Source organism: Protopterus annectens, chromosome 4.part0, assembly GCF_019279795.1.
Source record: "Protopterus annectens isolate FY-2018-M chromosome 4.part0, PAN1.0, whole genome shotgun sequence".
Taxonomy (NCBI): domain Eukaryota; kingdom Metazoa; phylum Chordata; order Ceratodontiformes; family Protopteridae; genus Protopterus; species Protopterus annectens.
The window spans coordinates 671,635,787-671,655,869 of record NC_056733.1 but is presented as its reverse complement, the minus strand read 5'-3'; the positions used below and the strand labels follow the sequence as shown (position 1 = coordinate 671,655,869).

General features: G+C 42.5%; 1 protein-coding gene across 1 annotated transcript in view; it reads left to right on the top strand.

Annotated features, from left to right (window-relative positions):
• Positions 1 to 20,083, top strand: part of TCTN1 (tectonic family member 1) — a 1,166,238-nt gene that overhangs the window by 732,600 nt on the left and 413,555 nt on the right. Inside the window, exon 9 of the mRNA XM_044068635.1 lies at positions 15,984 to 16,112. Within this exon, the coding sequence (XP_043924570.1) occupies positions 15,984 to 16,112 (129 nt within the window). The remainder of the gene's footprint in view (positions 1 to 15,983; positions 16,113 to 20,083) is intronic.

The following is a 20,083-nucleotide window of genomic DNA, read 5'->3' as shown; positions in this document are numbered from 1 at the left end:
TTGAGTGTACCACCAAATGGCTTCATATTTTGGTGAAACCTAATTCCAGGACATATGAGAAATTAAAACTGAGATACTGCGTTTGCAGGATGAGGTGGTGGGGGAAATCCTGCTTTAAGACACAGTTCTCAAAGATTAATGAAAAAATTTCGAAACTTGAAAATGATATAATGTCACGGAAAAGAAATAAGTTAGTACGTGACATTAAGGATTATGAGACTGGAATCTTGTTTCCATGGCAACGCAAAACTACACGTAGTAGGTCAAAGGTTAGAAGAGGTGTGCAGAAACGGCGGAACACTTCAGTGTCTTCAGCTGAACAAGAGACAGTTGTTTCTTTTGGTAAAAATGTAACTTTTTCGGACTCTAATGGTCGTACCAGCACAGAAAATGAGAATACGAACAACTCGTCAGCTCATGTAAGGGCTGACAATTCCTTTCAAAACAACAAAAGTAATCAGGGAAGGAACGGTCGCAAGGGCAGGAATCGTTTCAAATGATATTACAGTGAGTCAATATGACACACGGACTTTATTTGTTGTTAATCTATCTAATTTGCTTCTGAATGATGATATGAAAGCTGTTTTACTAAAAGTCTGTAAATTTGTGCCAACGTATTTTCCTTCTATAGGAGATATATATTTAGAATTGAAAGCTTTCATTAGGAAGTTGTATTTAAAAATTTTCTTTCATGATAAAATGGTTAATAATACTGAAAATGTTTCTTTAGAAGTGAGTAACTCTGAAAGTGATGAAAATTGTGAAATTGATGGTTAATAATACTGAAAATGTTTCTTTAGAAGTGAGTAACTCTGAAAGTGATGAAAATTGTGAAATTGATGAATTGTTAAATTTATCTATTTATGATTATGATAACGTGGAAATAGATGATGAAGTTGATGGGGCAACAACTGATCTGAAGTAGGGACTTCATTTGTCTGCAACCTGTGGGTCTTGGATCCGATATCGGATCTGAGCCGGCAACTTGTTTCATAGCCAATGGATCCGAGCTCCTAGCTCCTCCCCTCACCCATAATCCCCTGCCAACCCTCCATGACCTCAGATCTAGTTTGCCGCACTTGTGAGTAGCTCGATTTTCAGAGCTCTTAGCGATTTGTTAAGATAAGTGTATTTTCTTCCTTCTTTTCTATCTTTAGATTTAAAACAGTGTGTAAGTGTTAGGTTCCCTTTATTATTTGTACCTTTTATATAGTTTTTTCCCTCCACTCGCTGGTCGTTAGTGAGTATGTGTGTGTTAGTGTTTTGGGGCCTGTGTGCTTGTATAGTACTTTTCTTCCCTCCAGTATGGCAGAGGCCCCAAAAGCCATTTTTTCAAAATGTACCGAGTGTGGCCATAAGCTCTCCCCGGCTGATGGCCACACTCGGTGCGTTTGGTGCCTTGGGGTTGAACACCTTACCTCAGGCTGTGCCATTTGTGCAGCGTTCAACCCCAGGGCACTGAAAGAGCAGAGGTCGAAGCTGGTCCTGGCAGGACTTTTGCCCCCGGACTCGGCTTCGGCCCCCGCTCCTCCCGTGGTGCTTCCACAGCCTGTGGTAATTGCCACTCCTGCCCCCCTTCCCCCAGCCGGGACTCAAACTCCCGCTAAAGCGCCGGAGGACAGGGAGGCCAGGCGGGAGAAACGGAGGGAGAAGCACCACAAGCGGCGGGCCAAGGCCTCCGCTTCGGCCCCGCCGGCTAAGCGGGCTTCTCCCTCCACGGCTTCTAGGTCTCCTCCTCCTCGGCTCCAATCTCCTTGTATCTCCCCGGGACCCGAGGAGGAGGAGGCCCGATCTACGTCAAGGTCATCGAGGCGGCATTCCAGGCCTGCCTCGGTGGCCTCGTCGAGATCAACCTACAGCTTGTCAGATGCAGACTTGGACCGGATGATGCGAAGGTTCATCCAGGCCCAGCTGCAGATGGGAGTGCTCTTGCCTCCCCCCCCTTCGGGGGAGAGCTCGATGCCCTTTTTTGCTTCAGTTGCTCCTTCTCCGACCCGCTTCCCAGGTTCGGAGCGATCGGAGCCGGGCAGCGTTGGAGCCGAGGGTGGGTCGGCGCCGACAGTGCTTGGCCCTTTGGATCCGACCCTGCCCTCGAGTCTGTCAGTTCCATCTTTGGATCCGACCTCTCGGAGCCGTGGGCCAAGCTTCGGATCCGTGGGATTCAGTGTGCCTTCAGCTCCGTCCAGGTCGGAGCGCACTGGTCCTTCAGATCCGACGGTCTCGGCGCCGGCTCTGATCCCTTCATCGGATCCGAGTGGGAGTCGACTCTTGGAGCCCAGGGTGAGCGGCTCCCCCTCGGCCTTCGATGTAGTGGAGAGGGCTCTGTCGAGGGCATCCGGACCCCCGGCCCTTGTCTCAGCTCCACCCTGCACTCCCTCTCTGCTGGGCCAGGCTTCCATCACCCGGCCACAGGGACAGCCTGCTTCGATGTCCCAGGTTGTTCCATTGGAACAGGATGTTGCTGGCGAGACCTTCTCGGACAGCCCCCCCCCGAGGAAGCGCCTAGCAAGCACAAGTGTAAGAGGAGGCACGTGAACTCCCCTGAGTCCTTAACCGAGGACACGGACTTGGATGAAGGGGAAGGCTCCCCAAGATCACCCCCTGAGGATGTCTCCTTTGCAGACATCATGGAAATGCTTAGGATCAGAGGTGGGTGGTCTGCCCCCAAGGCTTCCTCCGACGAGTCTGTGTTTCTGGCGGCATTCGAAGCAGGCCCGCCTACCTCTTGGGTGTCCCCTCCGGCCGACCCCCTGGTGGACCTTATTACCACCAGGGCGTGGAAGGACCCAGACACCATGGAGCCAGTCCCTAAATGCCCGGACAGGATACTGAGCCCCCCCGCAGACCGGTCCCACTAGAGCAAGGGTCCCCTCATAGATGCCATGTTGATGGCGGCAGCCACGAAGAGGGAACTAGCTCAGGAGAGCCCCTCGGTCCATCCACCGAGCAAGGAGTCCCGCTCGATGGATCGCTTAGGGAAGCGAGTTTTTAGTTCAGCGACCTTTTCGGTAAGGTCCTTGAACTATATGGCACACGTCATCAGGATGCAGCGGGATCTCATCAAAGAATACGCTGCCCCCCCCCCCAGAGTCCATGTCGGCGGAGGACAAACAGTTGTACTCCACCCAAATGGCCACTCTGAGATCCATTTCGAATACCTCTATGCGGCTATTGTCCCACGCCACCGAGGGAGCCACTAGAGCTAGCGGAGCGGGCCTAGTCATGAGACGTCAGGCCTGGCTCCGGCATTGTGACTTTGCGGAGCCCTTTAAAGCGTCCTTTGCGAACGCCCCTTTCGATGGTTCTGCCCTGTTTGGCAAAACGGTTCGCGAGATGCTAGTCCAGAGTGAGAAGGACGGGAAGACGTTGTCTGCCGTCGGGAGTCCGCTTCTCTGCTCCCCAGCGGTCCTTTTCGAAGAACCAAAAGGGTCAGAAGAAGATGTGGTTCCGGAAATCGCAATATTCCCAACCCGCTCTGGACAACCAGTCCTTCCGTGGCAGAGGAGGACAGGGAGGACACCACCCCAGGGGCAGAGGAGCTCCGAGGAACTTTGGGTCCGAAGAATCCTTCTCTGACCGGCCCATGCAGCAGCCCTGAAGGGTTGCCCGGCTGCTCCACTCTGGAGGCAGTCGGGGGGCGCTTTTCGGAGCTGGGTGCTTAGAATTATATCCAGAGGGTACAAAATTCCAATGCTTCATGTCCCCAAAATCAGGAACCTCCCCGATGTACCACCCGATCAGAGGGAGGCTGCAGCCGCAGAAATCCAGCAGCTGCTAGGAAAAAGAGCCATCCAGCCCGTCCCCCAAGACCAGCTTGGATTAGGGTTCTACTCCAGGTTCTTTCTGGTGCCAAAAAAGATGGGGGACTTGAGACCAATTCTAGACCTTTCCCATTTGAACCTGTCAGTAACCAAGGAAAAATTCCGAATGGTCACTCTTCAATCTATTCTCCTCCTCCTACGGGAGAACGATTGGATGTGCTCTATAGACCTCAAGGATGCATACTACCACATTCTAATGGACAGACGATCCAGGAGGTTTCTCCGCTTCCGGCTGGGAGCCAGTCACTACCAGTTCAGGGTCCTTCCCTTTGGCCTCACCACAGCCCCCAGGGTGTTCACCAAGGTGTTAGCAGTGATAGCGGCCCACCTGAGACTCCAGGGAATGTAGGTCTTCCTGTACCTGGACGACTGGCTCCTGACTGCCCCAACAAGGCATCTACTTTGCTCAGCCAGAGATTACTTTCTCCGCCTAGCACCTCAATTAGGCATCACGATCAATGCGGACAAATCTTCCCTTGCTCTGACACAAGTCATAGAATTTATAGGAGCCAGAATAGACACCAGAGATCTACGAGCCTTCTTGACTTCGGAACGACTACGGAATTTGCAACTTCATGTGCGGGCCATCCTCCAGTCAGAAGCCCCACCGGCGGAATTGGTCCTGAGGGCGCTGGGCTCCATGGCGGCAGCGATAACGCTCCTTCCATGCACCTGCCTAAACATGAGGGTACTGCAGTGGACCCTTCTAGTGCAATGGTCCTTTCAGTCTTTTCCTCTCCATCACCCCATCGCTATCAGCCAGAATTGCAGGAGGGCCCTGTTATGGTGACTTCATGCTCCGGATCTCCATACGGGCCGACCCTTCTGCATTCCTCCCCCTCTCGCCACGGTGACCTCGGATGCCTCCCGCCTCGGGTGGGGGGGGGCATTATTCAGGCAGGACAGTCCAAGGCATGTGGAACGATACAGAGACCTCCCTGCATATCAACGTTCTGGAGATGAGAGCAGTGCTGTATGCATTGCAAGCACTTCAGAATCTCCTCCCCGTAGGAACTATTGCAATTCAGTCGGACAACATGTCTGTTGTCTGGTACATCAACAAACAGGGGGGAACCAGGTCCTACCCACTATGCCGCGAAGCCATGAGAGTGTCGGAATGGGTGATTTCCACCAACCGCTTTCTGATTGCAACGCACATTCCGGGGCGGGCCAACATCCTAGCGGACAAACTTAACCGCACCATTCTTTCCCCTTATGAGTGGTCTCTCAACCCACTAGTAGCGAAGCAGATATTCGCAATATGGGGGCGACCCTGCTGCGATCTCTTTGCCTCTCCCTCAAACACCAAATGTGACAATTTCTTCGCTCTGATTCCCCCTCCAGGAGAAACTCCAAGAGATGCTCTGGTGCATGCTTGGCCGCCCAGTCTACTTTATGCCTATCCTCCTCTACCCCTGATGCTACAGCTCTTACAGAAAGCCTCGCGGTTGGGAAGCAGGATGATCCTCATTGCCCCATTCTGGCCTCGGCAAACTTGGTTCCCTTACCTGTGGTCTCACCTAGTGAATCCCCCCTGGATTCTGGATCCCAGTCCGGATCTAATCTCCCATCCGTCGGGCTTGTCGACCCCAAATCTGGACAGTCTGAAGCTGACAGCTTGGTTGCTCCAGTTCCACTCCTAGTTAGGACTCCCGGTATCTCTTCACCAGTCAAAGCCATCCTCGTGGCAGCGCATAAACCTTCCACCAGGAAAGTGTACCGCAGTAAATGGAAACGTTTTTCCATCTGGGCGGAGCATCATAATCTAGATCCCTTTACTGCCCCTCTTCCATCCATACTAGACTTCCTAACCGGACTCTTTCAGGAAGGCGCTAGTTGCTCAACTGTCAAAGTACAATTGGCGGCCATCTCCCATTACCATGTAGGACATGACACAGGGCCCTTGATGTCGGCCAAATTGTGTAAAACCTTTCTCAAGGGTACTTTTCTGCTCAGACCCCCTATCAAAGAAGCCGTACCCCCTTGGGATCTTTCACTAGTTCTTCAAGCCCTAACTGCTCCCCCATTTGAACCTGCCGCTTCAGTGGATCTCAAATACTTGTCCTGGAAAACAGCATTCCTTGTAGCCATTACTTCAGTGAAAAGAGTTTCGGAACTTCAAGCCCTTTCTGTGAAGCCTCCTTACTTGATTTTTCATTAGGATAGAGTGTACCTCAGGACCAGTCCCTCCTTCCTTCCCAAAGTAGCATCAGAAACCAATATAAATCAATCCATAAATCTACCGGTCTTCTTTCCTAAATATCAGAATAAAGGAGAGTACAAGCTGCACTCATTAGATGTTCATAGGCAGCTACGTTTTTATACTCATAGGACTGCTGGTCACAGGCAATCCGACCAGCTGTTCATTTCCTTTGCCAAATTCAATTTGGGGAAAGCAGTCTCAAAAATCACCTTGTCACACTGGATTTCCCACTGTATTCTTTTAGCGTACCAAGCTTCTGGGAGACCCGCACCTGGAGGAGTTCACGCACATTCCACTCGTTCCATCTCTACTTCTGCTGCCTTCAAATCTAGAGTTCCGTTGGATGATATTTGTTCGGCAGCCACTTGGGCCTCATCTCATACCTTTATTAACCACTACAAACTGGACGTAATTTCTAGAGGGAGAGCATCCTTTGGCTCTGTGGTGCTCTGCAATATCCTTCCACGATGGCCGCCCAAGATTCAGGTAGCTGGGGACTCTGTCCCACAGGTTGCTGATAAATGAAGTCCCTACTTCAGATTAAGAAGTTATGTACTCACCATAACGTTCCATCTGAGTAGGTGGCTTCATTTGTCTGCAACCATCCCCCCCTCCTTCCCCCTGGCCTTCAGAATGGATCTATGTAGGTTGTTTATTGGAATACCTCTTTTGGGTATCTATAGAGGGGAAAACTTGATCTGAGGTCATGGAGGGTTGGCAGGGGATTATGGGTGAGGGGAGGAGCTAGGAGCTCGGATCCATTGGCTATGAAACAAGTTGCCGGCTCGGATCCGATATCGGATCCAAGACCCACAGGTTGCAGACAAATGATGCCACCTACTCAGATGGAACATTATGGTGAGTACATAACTTCTTATTTTTGATTCTTTTAATACTGGGTATGGAAAACTAACATTGCCACATATAGTATCTGATAGTAAATTTTCACCAAATATGAAGGTGCCTGTGATTAATGCTTTTTTTAAAGTGGTATTTAAGGAAATATCACTAATTGTTATTAAATCTGACAAGAGTAAAAAGCAGTATAACTTGAGTAAGAAGGAATGGATGCCCTTAAAAAATTTGATAAGTTTAAAAAAAGATTACATTTTAAATGTGCTGACAAGGGTGGAAATTGGGTCATTCTGCATAAATTAAAATATTGTGAAATGGTGACTGAATTGTTAAATAACAGTTTTGAATATAAGCGGTTAAAAAAGGACCCAACGCTGGAATTTAATGATGAATTGTTAGCACTTTTGGAGCGAGGGGAACATCTTGGATTTTTTGATAGAAAAGGATGTATCTAAATTGTTTATTAAGAAACCTAGAACACCTATTTTCTATGCCCTACCAAAAATACATAAATGTCTTGAAAGACCTCCGGGTAGACAGATAGTATCAGGCATAGGCTCGCTCTTGAGTAATGTTAATACTTTTTTAGACTTTCATATAAAGAAATATTTGAATAAGGTAACTGCACACATTGCTAATACACAAGAGTTATTAGAGGCAATTTCCCAGGTGAAGTGGTGCCAAGATTATTATTGGGTGACAATTGATGTAAAATCACTTTATACAAATATCAGTACAAGATGGGGCTTGGAAGCGATTATGGAAATGTTAGGAGATGGACCCAGGACTACGTATATAATTAAACTTTTGGAGTTTTGTTTAACTCATAATTATTTTAGTTTCAACAATTAATTTTATTTGCAGTTAAAGGGGACATCTATGGGGGCTGCGTTTGCGCCCTCATATGCTATTATTTATATGGGATACTTTGAAAGGAAATTTATTTATCCTACCTTTTTTTACAAGAATAAAGTTATATTATATAAACGCTTTATTGATGATTTGATTATGATTTATAAGGGTGAAATTAATGAATTTCTTGATTTTTTTTGAGACTTTAAATAGTAATGAACATGGACTAAGTTTTGAGTATGACTTTAGTAGGGAAAAAAATCAACTTTTTGGATGTGATGCTATATAGTGATATAGATAAAATAGGTTTTAGACCTTTTAAGAAAAATACAGCAGTAAATATGTTCCTATATGCTACTAGCATGCATCTGGGACATCTAATACGGTCGCTACTCTTAGGTGAATTTCAAAGAATATTAAATCACACTAGTGACTTAGGAGAGAGAGAAAGTGAATTGAATAATGTGGAGATGAGATTAAGTGAGAGAGGTTATGATAAAGAAGAATTATTAAAGTGTAAAAAGAAAGTTCTTGGGGAAATTTATGAGGGGCTATGTAGCCATAAGAAAGTAAAATATACCAAGGAACAAGTGGCAATTAAAGAATGTATTGAAGACACTGATCTAGGAAAATTGTTTTTTGTGACTAAATTTTCTCCCCTTTCAGATGAAATAAGGAGAATAGTAATGAAATATTGGTATTTAATTACAGAAGATGATACAATTGGCCATTTATTCCCAAAGCATATTACTTTCACATATAAAAGAGGAAAGAATTTAAAAGAGTTATTAAATTTTAACTTTTTGAAAGAGAATGAAATAGGTAACATGACCCTTGGCACTTTTCCATGTGGATTTTGTAGCTTATGTAATAGAGTAAGAAATGTGAATACTATCAATGGAATTTCTTTTTATCCTAAATTTCATTTTAATTGTAAATCTATAGGGGTAGTGTATGCATTAAGTTGTTCATGTTTAGATACTTGGTACATTGGGCAAACAAAAAGAATGGTGAGAATTCGTGTGTTGGAACACTTAAAAGACATCAGAAATCATAGTGAAAGTAGTCCTGTGGCCCAACATTTTGTTCAAAAACATGGTGGTTCCCCCGATTGTCTTAAATTTTGTGTTTTGGGGAAACCCTTTTCCATGGGAGGGAATGATTACCTTTATAAGTTACTTGAATTACAGACAAAGATGATTTTAAAATTTGGAACTTTAAAGCCCTTTGGATTAAATTTAGAACTGGCTATTTAGATCTGATTAAAATAGTAAATAAAGGAAAAAGGAAATAAATAATAGAAAAAATAATTTATTTCTGTTCATATACTGATTTTGTTATTAATAATTTTGTATTTAAATATATGAATTTATTATATAATATTTGTAGAAAAATAGATATATTTATGAATATTAATAATAATATTTTTAGTAAAGTGTGATGAATTTGATGTAATGTTGATTTCAGCTGTTAAAATTGAATAATTGTATAATTGGGTAAGCTGTTTGTGCTAATTGCTTATTGAATGTGTATGCATTTGTATAAAAAGGTGTGTGAAGCATACACTTTCTGTGATCCTTGAAGGCGAAAGGCCGAGGTACCAGATCGAGAGCTAATAAAGAAAAGAAAGAAACACTGGTAAAAAGCGCTTGGATTTGTGTTTTTGTGCTTAATTCGTGGTTTAATAAGGTGTGTGGAACTGAATAACTGTATTGTCCATCTGCATGGGTGTCATGAAGTTCACCACTTCTGTCTTAAGCATGAAGTTGGCTTTGGAGAATTTTTTTTACCGTGTTTTCCTTAATGGGGGTTGGGGGCGGGATGTGAATATCAAGAGTGATTAGCTTATGGTCAGATCGGACCAACAAGGAGTTGACTTCAGGTGTGGAACACCGGTCACTCATGTTGGTAATGACTAGGTCTAGGATATTGTTGCCCTTGGAGGGGGTGTGGGTAAGTTGATCCAGGGCATTGGAGTTTATGAATTCCAGAAAGCGTTGAGCTAAGGAGTTGGTTCACGAGTAGTTTTCCCAGTTAATGGTGAGGTAGTTGAAGTCGCCCATTATTAGGGTGTTTGGTTGAACCCTAATATTTTCCAGTACGTCAAGAAAAGAGGAGTGAGAATCCTGGGGCATGGTGGGGGATCTGTAGCAAGCTACAATTTAGATTGCAGTTTTACCCAGAGTTCGTTGCACTTGGATAACCTCGGATGCATTATGCTGAGCAACTAGCCTGGAGGTGTGGATATCCTTAATGAATATGGACATACCTCCTCCTTTGGTGTTTCGGTCCAGGTTACATGACCAAAAAGTGTGGTATGAGTTATAGCCTGGTAGTGCAGGGGTGCTCTCTGGAGCCTTGAACCAGGTCTCAGTCACTGCACAGATATCGATGTTCTCCATTTTAAGGAGTGCCTCGAGTGAGTGCATTTTGAGATTTAGAATTCTAGCATTGAGTAGCATTACACTCAGTTTTTGCTTGCCTGTTCCTTCTATGATGGTGAATTTGACATTTGAACCTTGCCTAAAAAAGGCACTATGGGGCAGCAAGAGCCTTAGCCAGTATCCAGAATCCCAGGGGCGACAGGTGCAGGCCATCTGTGGCAAAGCATCGTGGTCTGTCGACCATGTCATCCCAAGCAGACAGATATTGGATCCCCTTAGAATGACACCAGAAGCTTAGCCAATTGTTGAAGTCAATCATTTTGTCCTTGTACTGCGGTATCATTCTGGGCGATGGCAGAATGCTACTCAGGGCTAGGGTCATATCTGCCTGGGCTGCAAGATCGGAGAGCTCTTCCATGTCTCTTTTCATCTAGTCCAGGGAGGTACTTCTCAGGTCATTCACACCAACATGGACAATGACTGAGTCATATTTGTACTTGTTGTGGAGTGACCTGAGTGCATGGATTTTGTGGCGGATCCTGGCACCCGACAGGCAGCTGACAGTAACCTTCTTTTTTAGCCTGGTGAGTGGAACATCAGTGTGCCTGACTATAGAGTCACCTATGACTAGTGTGTTGGGCACGTTGTTTTGCCTTATTGGCTGTGGTTGAGTAGCACACTGAGTCTGTGGGCTATGTGTCATTTGGGTTGTGTTGTGGGATGGAGGTTGCTTGTGTTTCTGCTTTGGAGGTCTCTGTTGCTTAGACAGATTATTATTGAGAGCCTCCGTGAATGTTTTTGTGTTACCATGAGTGGATTTTGGTGGTGTAGATTTAGTGAGACTATGTGATGAGTGTGGTGTGGTGCAAATGTTTACCTTCTCCTCATGACTGTCAAGTTCAGTCTTGGTTGGAGAGAGCTTTACCTCCAGTTTGGCTAGATAAGTGCATCTCTCACAGGTTGTAGTGTTGGGTGGTAGGAGAAGAGGGTTGTCTGTGTACATGAGGCAATTTCTACATTGCCTCAAGATGCCCAGATTCATCAGATAGACAGGAGAGAACACTGGGAGCTGACCCTTGGAGATGTCTGAATAAAAAGCTACTTTCCTCTAGATAAGTGAGGAAAGTGAGTACAAGAGCTGTTTTTCTCTAAGCAAGTGAGACAAGTAAGTACAAAAACTGTTTTCCTCTAGGTAATGAGGAAGGTTGAGTGATATAGTAATTAGTAGCTTATTTAGTGCTTACAAGTGCTGAGCACGAATAAGCAAATTTAAGTGCTAAAACTAAGAATCTGTATCTGCACTAGACGAGATACAGGACAGAAACAAGTGCAAATGCAGGCTTTCAAATCAAAAAGTTGAGAGAGATGGAAGAGATTGCCCAAACGGCCAATAACTAAAATTTGTGGGCCAGAACCACTCCTTATGTGGTAGACAGGATACCTAGTGCTTACCACTCCCACTGATAAGCTAGAAGGCTTCCCTCCAACACAGAAAGGCTTGGGGGGTTCAGAAGCTTACATATAGTCCTGGATACAGCAAATCTGTATCTGGAACACTAGTTACAGGAAAGGTAGGAAACAGGCTTACAGTTTTTTTTTTTTTGGTTTGTTTTTTTTTTTTTTTTTTTTTTTTACAGAAAAGTAGCTAAAACAGTAGTAAAAACAATTCACATGCAATGCAAGCTAGCACACTTGAGTATGTAGCAATATTAGACCAAACACAGTTTAAAAATGCAATTAAATTAAAAAGGACTAAATGCAAGTGCAGAAAGAGTTTAGTTGTAGCAGTCTTTTGTTTTGGAGATCTCTGGTATTTTGTTTAGTTTTTTGAGAGAACCTCTGCATATGTTGATTTATGTGTTGGATGCGTACTGTGTGTATGAGTAGTGGTACTATGTGCATGAGTAGTGGTGGATGACTTGACATCCTCTTCAGTGTTACTGTTCCGAGTGCGAGAGAGCAGGAATTCAAGATTCTTGGCGTAGTTACATCTCTCGCACTCTGTACTAGAGTGAGTTATTAGTAGAGGGTTGTCAGTATACATGAGGCAGTTGCTACACTGCCCCAGGAGACCCAAGTCAACAAGGCTGGCAGGAGAAACAAGGGTAGTCCAAATGTCCATAATGCTAGGTTTGAAGAACTGTTCTCTCAATTGGGCGTGCTTTCAGGACCTATGTAGATGGGTATTTCTGACAGGGTTTTTGGCTGGTGGTTTAATAGGTCACACCTCACTAGCAGTACTTCTTAGCCAAGTAGGTTTCTGCAACAAATGCTTATTTCATCAGTTAATACCATTATTGTAATGATTGCATACGGGCGGCCACGGTGGTGCAGTGGTTAGCATTGCTGCCTCACAACAAGAGGTTCTCTGGTTCGATTCTCGGCTGGGGTGCCTTCTGTGCGGAGTCTGCATGTCCTCCCTGTGGTCGCGTGAGTTTCCTCCGGGTGCTCTGGTTTCCTCCCACATCCCAAAGACATGCAGTAGGTGAATCGGACACTCTAAATTGGCCGTAGGTGTGAATGTGTGTGCCTTCTGTGGAAGGTCGGGCGCCGGGCTGGCAACTTGACACCGTAAAACTCCACTGCCAGTCATGAGCGGACAGATGATCCGCTGTGGCGACCCCTAACCGGGAAAAGCCGAAAGAAGAAGAAGAAGAAGATTGTAATGATTGCACACATTGTCACAGGTGTGTACACTGCCATAATAATGTCAGTATTGTTTCCTTTCAGTACATAAGGCACTGAAAGGCTTACAGTTTTTTAGCATGTATGTTTGAACATCAGTCATGTGTTTGTTTATTACCTTTGATCACTCCTACAGTATACATCACAGTGACAGACTGTAGTTCCATACACCTCAACTCGAGTATAGCTAGGCATTGTCAATATCATACGAGTACAACCATTTACTGAGTATGCATCAGGAAATGTATAACGAAAAACATATTGAATAATTCCCATTAATATACAGCACTTGCTTTCCTAAGTTTTTACTTCACAGTAGCCTTTCTGTAGTTACAGGTGACAACACAGAAATGGCTCAGAGACAGAATCTATCAGCATATGTATGATGTAAAAAAATAAGAACAGATTAAATGCTTTAGCTAAGCATACAATGGAATTCCCTTCACATAATTTTAGGTTTAGAGTCTTACAAAATTTAATAATGACAAGAGAGGGGGTAATTTAAATAACTTAATTGAAAGAATTGAATTAAAGTGGATATTAAAGCTGCAAGCTCCTGTATACCCTGGGCTGAACAACTATGTCTGCATTATACCTGAGCTAGAAGCTTGCTCACTTAAATAAGATGCAACACTAGCTGAAGACTTAATTAATGTATTTTAAGGGTTGGATTTATTTTAATGATGTATTTAATTGATTAATTGATAGTGCTTTTTGATATAAAATGTGTAGGGATTTTTACTGTTTTATTGAAGACTAGAGAAAGCGTGGCTTGTTCTACATGAAAGCGCTTGTCAAACAAAACCTGTTTTAAGCCGTGGTGGTCATCTGGATTTTTTTGCTTCATTGACTTTTTATTTTTGGATAATCTTTGGGCTATTGCTGATAATTTGTGTTTGTGTTTTTAGCTGACAACATATTACAATAAATGATGTTTTCTGAAGTGTGTATTGCAATAGCTGCAGAGTACATTTGTTGTTTTACATGGTAGGTAGGGACTACAGCATACTGTTATACCGTATGTATGTATATATATATATATATATATATATATATATATATATATGTGTGTGTGTGTGTGTGTGAGATACTGCACATACAAATTTCTGAATACATACCTAATATGCAACAACTGCAGTATATGAAAAAAATCCTAAAGGATCTGCTTTCTTTGCTGTTATCTCAACTCAGCACTTAGAATAAATTTTATATCTATCACATTTACTCTCCTTTGTTACATTGTAGCAGTGTGCCTTCCACATCCTTTGTCAGCATTTCCTTTTTATGTACATGTGGCCCTTACTGAAAAGGATTACGTGTATATATAAAAGTATATTTAATTAATATTGTTTGCACACAAATTTACTTGTATCAAAATACACTTCCCTCGTTAAGCTTCTCCTGCTTCTTAATAATGTCATTCAGGTTGGTTGTGCCTTGCATTGTGCTGTCCATGTGTGCTTGCTTACTGGAGTTGGATACATGTACTTTACCTGCAAGCGGCCACAAAAAGACATCACTGAACAAGTAGGCTTGCTTAGCAGTTTGTATATTCAGAGAACACCACTGCTTGGCATGCTAACAAGAATGTAGTGTGTAGGCTTAGCAGGATGTGTACACTCCTGTTAATGAATCCCGGGTTTTTATCTTGTTCATCTGTTAAAGCTCTTCATCAGCTGTTCCATTCTTCCTTTGGAAGATTATCAAGATTTCCTCTCTTCCAACACAAAACTGAATACATTTATTAAAGTCTTTCCTTATGTTAGCCTGTAAAAGCTAACCTTATCTATTTTTGAAGCAAAAGCACTTATAGTTGTAAAATTCCTGGCTTGTGAAAGCACTTTCATCTCTACACTTATATCCTTAACTCTCTTCAGTAACTTCAGAATGTTGCTGTTTTCATAACTGTTAATGTGAATCCTGAACCTTTTTTTTCTGTAACCTTGATCATGCGGATTAATAGTGCAATCCCCCCTCAACAGTCAGTCCTATAGATTTTTTTTACAAATTTTACTATGGACCTCTGTCAACATTTAGGTCTTGATCTCTCTCTTTTCTTGCACTCCCATTCCCACTGTTTGACAGCTAGTGTACCCTAACTACTTCCTTTACTACAATCCCTCCCATGTTGTTACTCTTCCTTTTTTGACAACTGCTACTTGTAACCTAGGCTACATAGACACATAGTCTATGTTGAATCTTAAGCTCTATATTTCAAATAGTGTTTTTATATTTAAAGGATCTGCTGTAATCTCTTTCTATGTTTTTTCTCTCAGTGAATATGTTTTTGGAGCATTTCATCCCAGACCTCAGCTGAAATGTAGTTGCATGGCCCAGTTGGACCTTTCTGGCAACCAAATACAAATAAATAAATAAATACATTTCTATTGCTATTACTACAGCTCAATGAATTACAGATCTGCATAGTTTTTCATGTAGATGAAGTTTCACTTAACCTTTTTGCCTAAGGTATGCCCCTTATCTCTTAATCAGTTAATAAACCCTTTGGTTAATTTTCTGATAATATATGTTGTCCCATTTTGTTATTTAAAGACTTCTGTTTGAATTAAGGTACCACATCTGTAAGACACATTTACCTTAACAGTAGGTCAAAGGGATTCTTACAGCATGTATATAACCTACACTTGACCTCCTCACCTGGTTTTCTGACCTTTCTCTACATGGAGAATTAATAGTAGAGGGTAGTGTGCCTATAAGCATTGAGACGTGAGATTGTGGCAGCCACTGAATGCCATGTTTTCTTATGGTTGCTGCACAGACAGAAGCAAATCATAAGTGGTATGCAAAGGAAGTTAAATTTTGCAGTTCATACAAAATAAAAAAAAAATAAAATACGGTTAGAGGACCAAATCCTGCAAATTGCCAAGCAAACAAGGCTTTCTTTAGCTTTTCACATAGTTATCTGTAAAGTAAGCCATATCTGTTATCTGTCTGTAATGTACCTTTATGTGCTGTATGTGTTAATGCAAATTTAAGACTGGCTGTTTTTAAATGAGCTGTTTAAAACTAATTATTGAATTTAATACTCTTTGATGGTTCAGAATTTTTAATTCTGTGAAAAAAGAATAAGAGTTGTTAATTTTTCCAGAAAGGTCTAGAACTGATTTTAAGAGCTGCTGAAAATATAAATCCTAATATTTGCATTATCTTCTTTGTTTAAAGGTTGATGTCACTATTCAGTCAATAACCTTGCAGTCTCTGAATGGATCACTTACTCGTGGAAATAATACAGAAAAATTAAATTTCAGTGTGAGCAGAAGTTTTAATGTGTGCACTAATGTGGTGCTTGAGGTTGGTATTGAATGTATTGAAGACATTTTGTGGTCCACATATATAAAAAACAGCATAAGCATTATCAGCATTATTGTTGTCATAAAAATATTTTTCAGAAGTAAAGCTGTTTCCTATCTAATAATAAATGATAAATTAGAATTTGTGTATCGTCTGGCCATTTCATGTTTCAACTAGCACCAATTCATTGACCTGATACTTCAGTTTTATTTTACTTCTCAAGTGATATAATGTAATGCTCGTCTTTTACCTAAGTGCATGGACTTAACAGCAGAGAAATGTTTCTCTCTCTTTTTTTTTTTATAAGGTAAATATGTAGATCTGTTAACTCAAGAAATTTATTTTAATTGCCATAAATGCGATTTATATCTTCTGTTCAGGTATGCTGCACTGTGTCTGTTTTACTGTAGTATGTATACTGCTGCCCTAATTTATCTCCTTTCAGTAGACATTTAGTTATAAAAAAATATGTGTTAACATAGGTTGTAGCACAGAGGTTTTAATGTTATGACATGCTAATGAGCTTTGTAGTGTAGTATTGGGTTTAATTCCCCACAGTCTCCATTTGTATCCTTAGTGCCTAGGGTAGTCACTTAATCAGACCAAAGTTGATAAGACTGTCCCTGAAATGTTGTGCTAGTGACTAGTGATCTTACTTGGTTAATAAATAAATAAAGAAAAATTGTTCATTAGGTATTAAAAGTAAAGGTGATTTTGTTTGCCTTAGAAAAGATGGTTACTTCACATGCTTCAACACACTTCACTTTAGAAAGCAGTGCATCATGCCTTACAGTAGCTGTACAAGAGAAATTAATGCTCTTTAGTTATACTGACAGGGAAATTCATTAAAATTTTTGTAACCAGTGAACTTAATAGCAAAGCACTGTTTTTGTGTTTGTCACTATAGACTTGACAGTGCGGAGGAAGACACTGGGGAGGAGGATGCAGACATGGGGCATTCAAAAGACAGCACACATGCATTTCCTGGTGGTATGTAATTACCTGTTGGACACTGATAAATTGGAGAAAACAGTGCACATGGATCACATAAAAAGCCCAGTCCTGCAGTGCATCAGCCAGAGATTCTGGCAGTCAGCACTTACTACTAAAGACAGCATGTAGGACAAGGCAATGAAGTGTGTGTGTGTGTGTGTGTGTGTGTGTGTGTGTGTGTGTGTGTGTGTGTGTGTGTGTGTGAGATATATATAGATACTAATATAAATGTATACTTATATACACACACACGCACACAAACACACACACACACACATATATATATATATAGTTGGTCAACACATATATATATATATATATATATATATATATATATATATATATATATACATATATATATATATATGAGTTGGTCAACAGCCGGAAGTACAGAGTTGTTTGTTGAAGCATCCAATTTAATGAACGGGCATTTTATCAGTTGTGTGCTTTGTCATAACAAGTACATGGATTGTATATTAGGGGAGTATGGATTAGAGTACGGATTAGGGAAGGGGGTAGGTTCAGTGCATGTGCAACTGTGTATTTTAGTGTTAGGGTATAATATCATTGGTGTGTGCGTGTGTATGTGTGTGTGTAAGAGAGAGAGACTATCTTGTTTTGAAATAGTGTTACTGAAGAGTTTTTTTTTTTTTTAATTTAATGGGCAGGGTTAGGGTTAGCATGTTTTTACTAAGGTGGTGTAAGGAGGTAAAGTTGTTTTTAGTATATGTATATCTAAATATGGGTCTACTTGGTCTCGGCCATATGTGGTTCGAACTTGTAAAAGTTCAAAAACTGACATAAAACCACAAAAAACAAAAAAAAACACAAAATTAAACATCTATAGATATGCCCCCCTGCACCCCACACCCCCCTTACTTAAATATACTAACTCTGAGATTGCACTCCATTGCGGAAATGGGAGAGCTTCCCTTTCCGCTCTGTACAGAAATCTTCATTCAGTCCGATCAGACTTTTATAAGTTTGAACATATGGTCGCGGCCATATGTGGTTCGAACTTATAAACGTTCGTTTGACTGAAGGAGACCCCCTAAAAAATATATATATGTATATATACACATATATATATATATATATATATATATATATATATATATGTATATATATATATATATATATATATATATATATACACACATACACATGCATATATATATATATATGTATATATGTATATATGTGTACGTATATAGGTTCATAGGTTTATACTAGGCTATCTGCCCTAAGGCATTTATAAGCCTAGCCCAAATTATTGTGGCTTACGCCACCCCTTATATGAAAAAATACTGTGCCCATTAGTTTGTTGTGCCTCTGTCCAGCAGTGACACAGAGATGATTCCTGGGGTAAACCAACGATCTCCCATCCACAGGTCTAGATTTCTCTTGAACAGAGTCAGCGAGGTGCTCTGCCTCACATGGACCGGGATTTTATTCCACAGCATAGGGAGTCTCTGAGTGATAAATCTATCCCTCCAGCACGTCCTATTTATATCCGTGCTAAGGTTTAAGTCGCTTGCTCTAGTGGTTTTGGTGGATTTGGATTTTTTGAGGTGGAGCATGTCCATTAATTCCGGGTTGGACATGGCCTTGTATGTCAGGCACATGTCACCTCTGAGCAGACGGTATGCGACTGAATAGAGCTGGAGTTTCTTCAATCTGGCAGCATATGACAGATTTTGGAGTCCCTTTATCCTTTTGGTGAGGAACTTTTGGGGTCTCTCCAATTGCTGCAGATGTCGGGTGAGATACATCCCGAATGGGGCATTGTACTCGATCATTGGTCTGATAAGTGAAGAGTACAGGGGAACAATGACCTCACTAGATCTGGATGTGAATCCCTTCATGATCAGGTGGGCAATGTAGAAGGTCTTTCTAACCACTTTAGCAATGTGAGTGTCAAAGAAAGGCCACTGTCAACCTGGGTCCCCAGGTCCCTGATAACCTCTTCTGTGCTTAGTGGATTGCCACCTATATGGTAGCTTGGGGTTACCTTGTTTTTCCCGAAGGGTATGACTATACATTTTTGGCGTTTAACTTCAGGCCATGGCTCTGGCACCAGCTATCTGTTTCCGTGAGTCCCTTCTGAAGGATATCCGTGTCCGATGCACTTTCCACTATGGCGCCCAGTTTGCAGTCGTCTGCAAACTTTGTCAGCCAAAGTCCTCCCATGTTGGCCTGTACTTCTGAGAAGTAGATGCCAAACAATAGGGGCCAAGGACCGAGCCCTGTGGGACACCACTTGTGACTGGCTTGGAGTCTGACACAGCGCCAGCAACTCTAACCCTGTGGGTTCTGTCCTTAAGCCAGTTTGCAACCCATCTTGTGACATATGGGTTTACATTTAAGCTGGTAAGTTTTTCTACAATACCCGAGTGGGGTATTGTGTTGAAAGCCTTTGCAAGGTCAAGGTAGGCTGTATGGACTGCCTTTCCTCATCAATGGCCTTGGTGACTGTTTCAAGAAGCCAACCAAGTTCAAAAGGCATGATCTTCCCTTGACAAAGCCAAACTGGGTCGGGTCCAATGTCTGCAAGTCCCCTATATCTTTGTTTATGAGCTCCATTATGATCCTCTCCATTGCTTTGCAGACTAGACTTGTTAAGCTTATGGGGCGGTAATTACCAGGGTCCGTAGAGGCACCGCCTTTGTGGAGTGGGACCACAGTTGCCGTCACGCCACTCCTTGGGCACGTATCCTGTGGTAAGGCTGAGATTAAACAGCTGCCTTATGTGCGGGTTTAATTCCTCATTTAGCTCATGTAGCACACAGCCGGGGACACCATCCGGTCCCATTGATGCTGTGTTTTTAGCTTTAGAGAGAGCAGCTTTCACCTGCGCATTTGAGATGTCCGGGAGGCTACACTCGGCTGGGATAGTTATCTCTCCTTTAGGGGAGAGGGGTGAAGTTTGCACTGAACCTGTCTGCCAGTATGTTGGCAATGTCTGTGGGTTCAGTGAT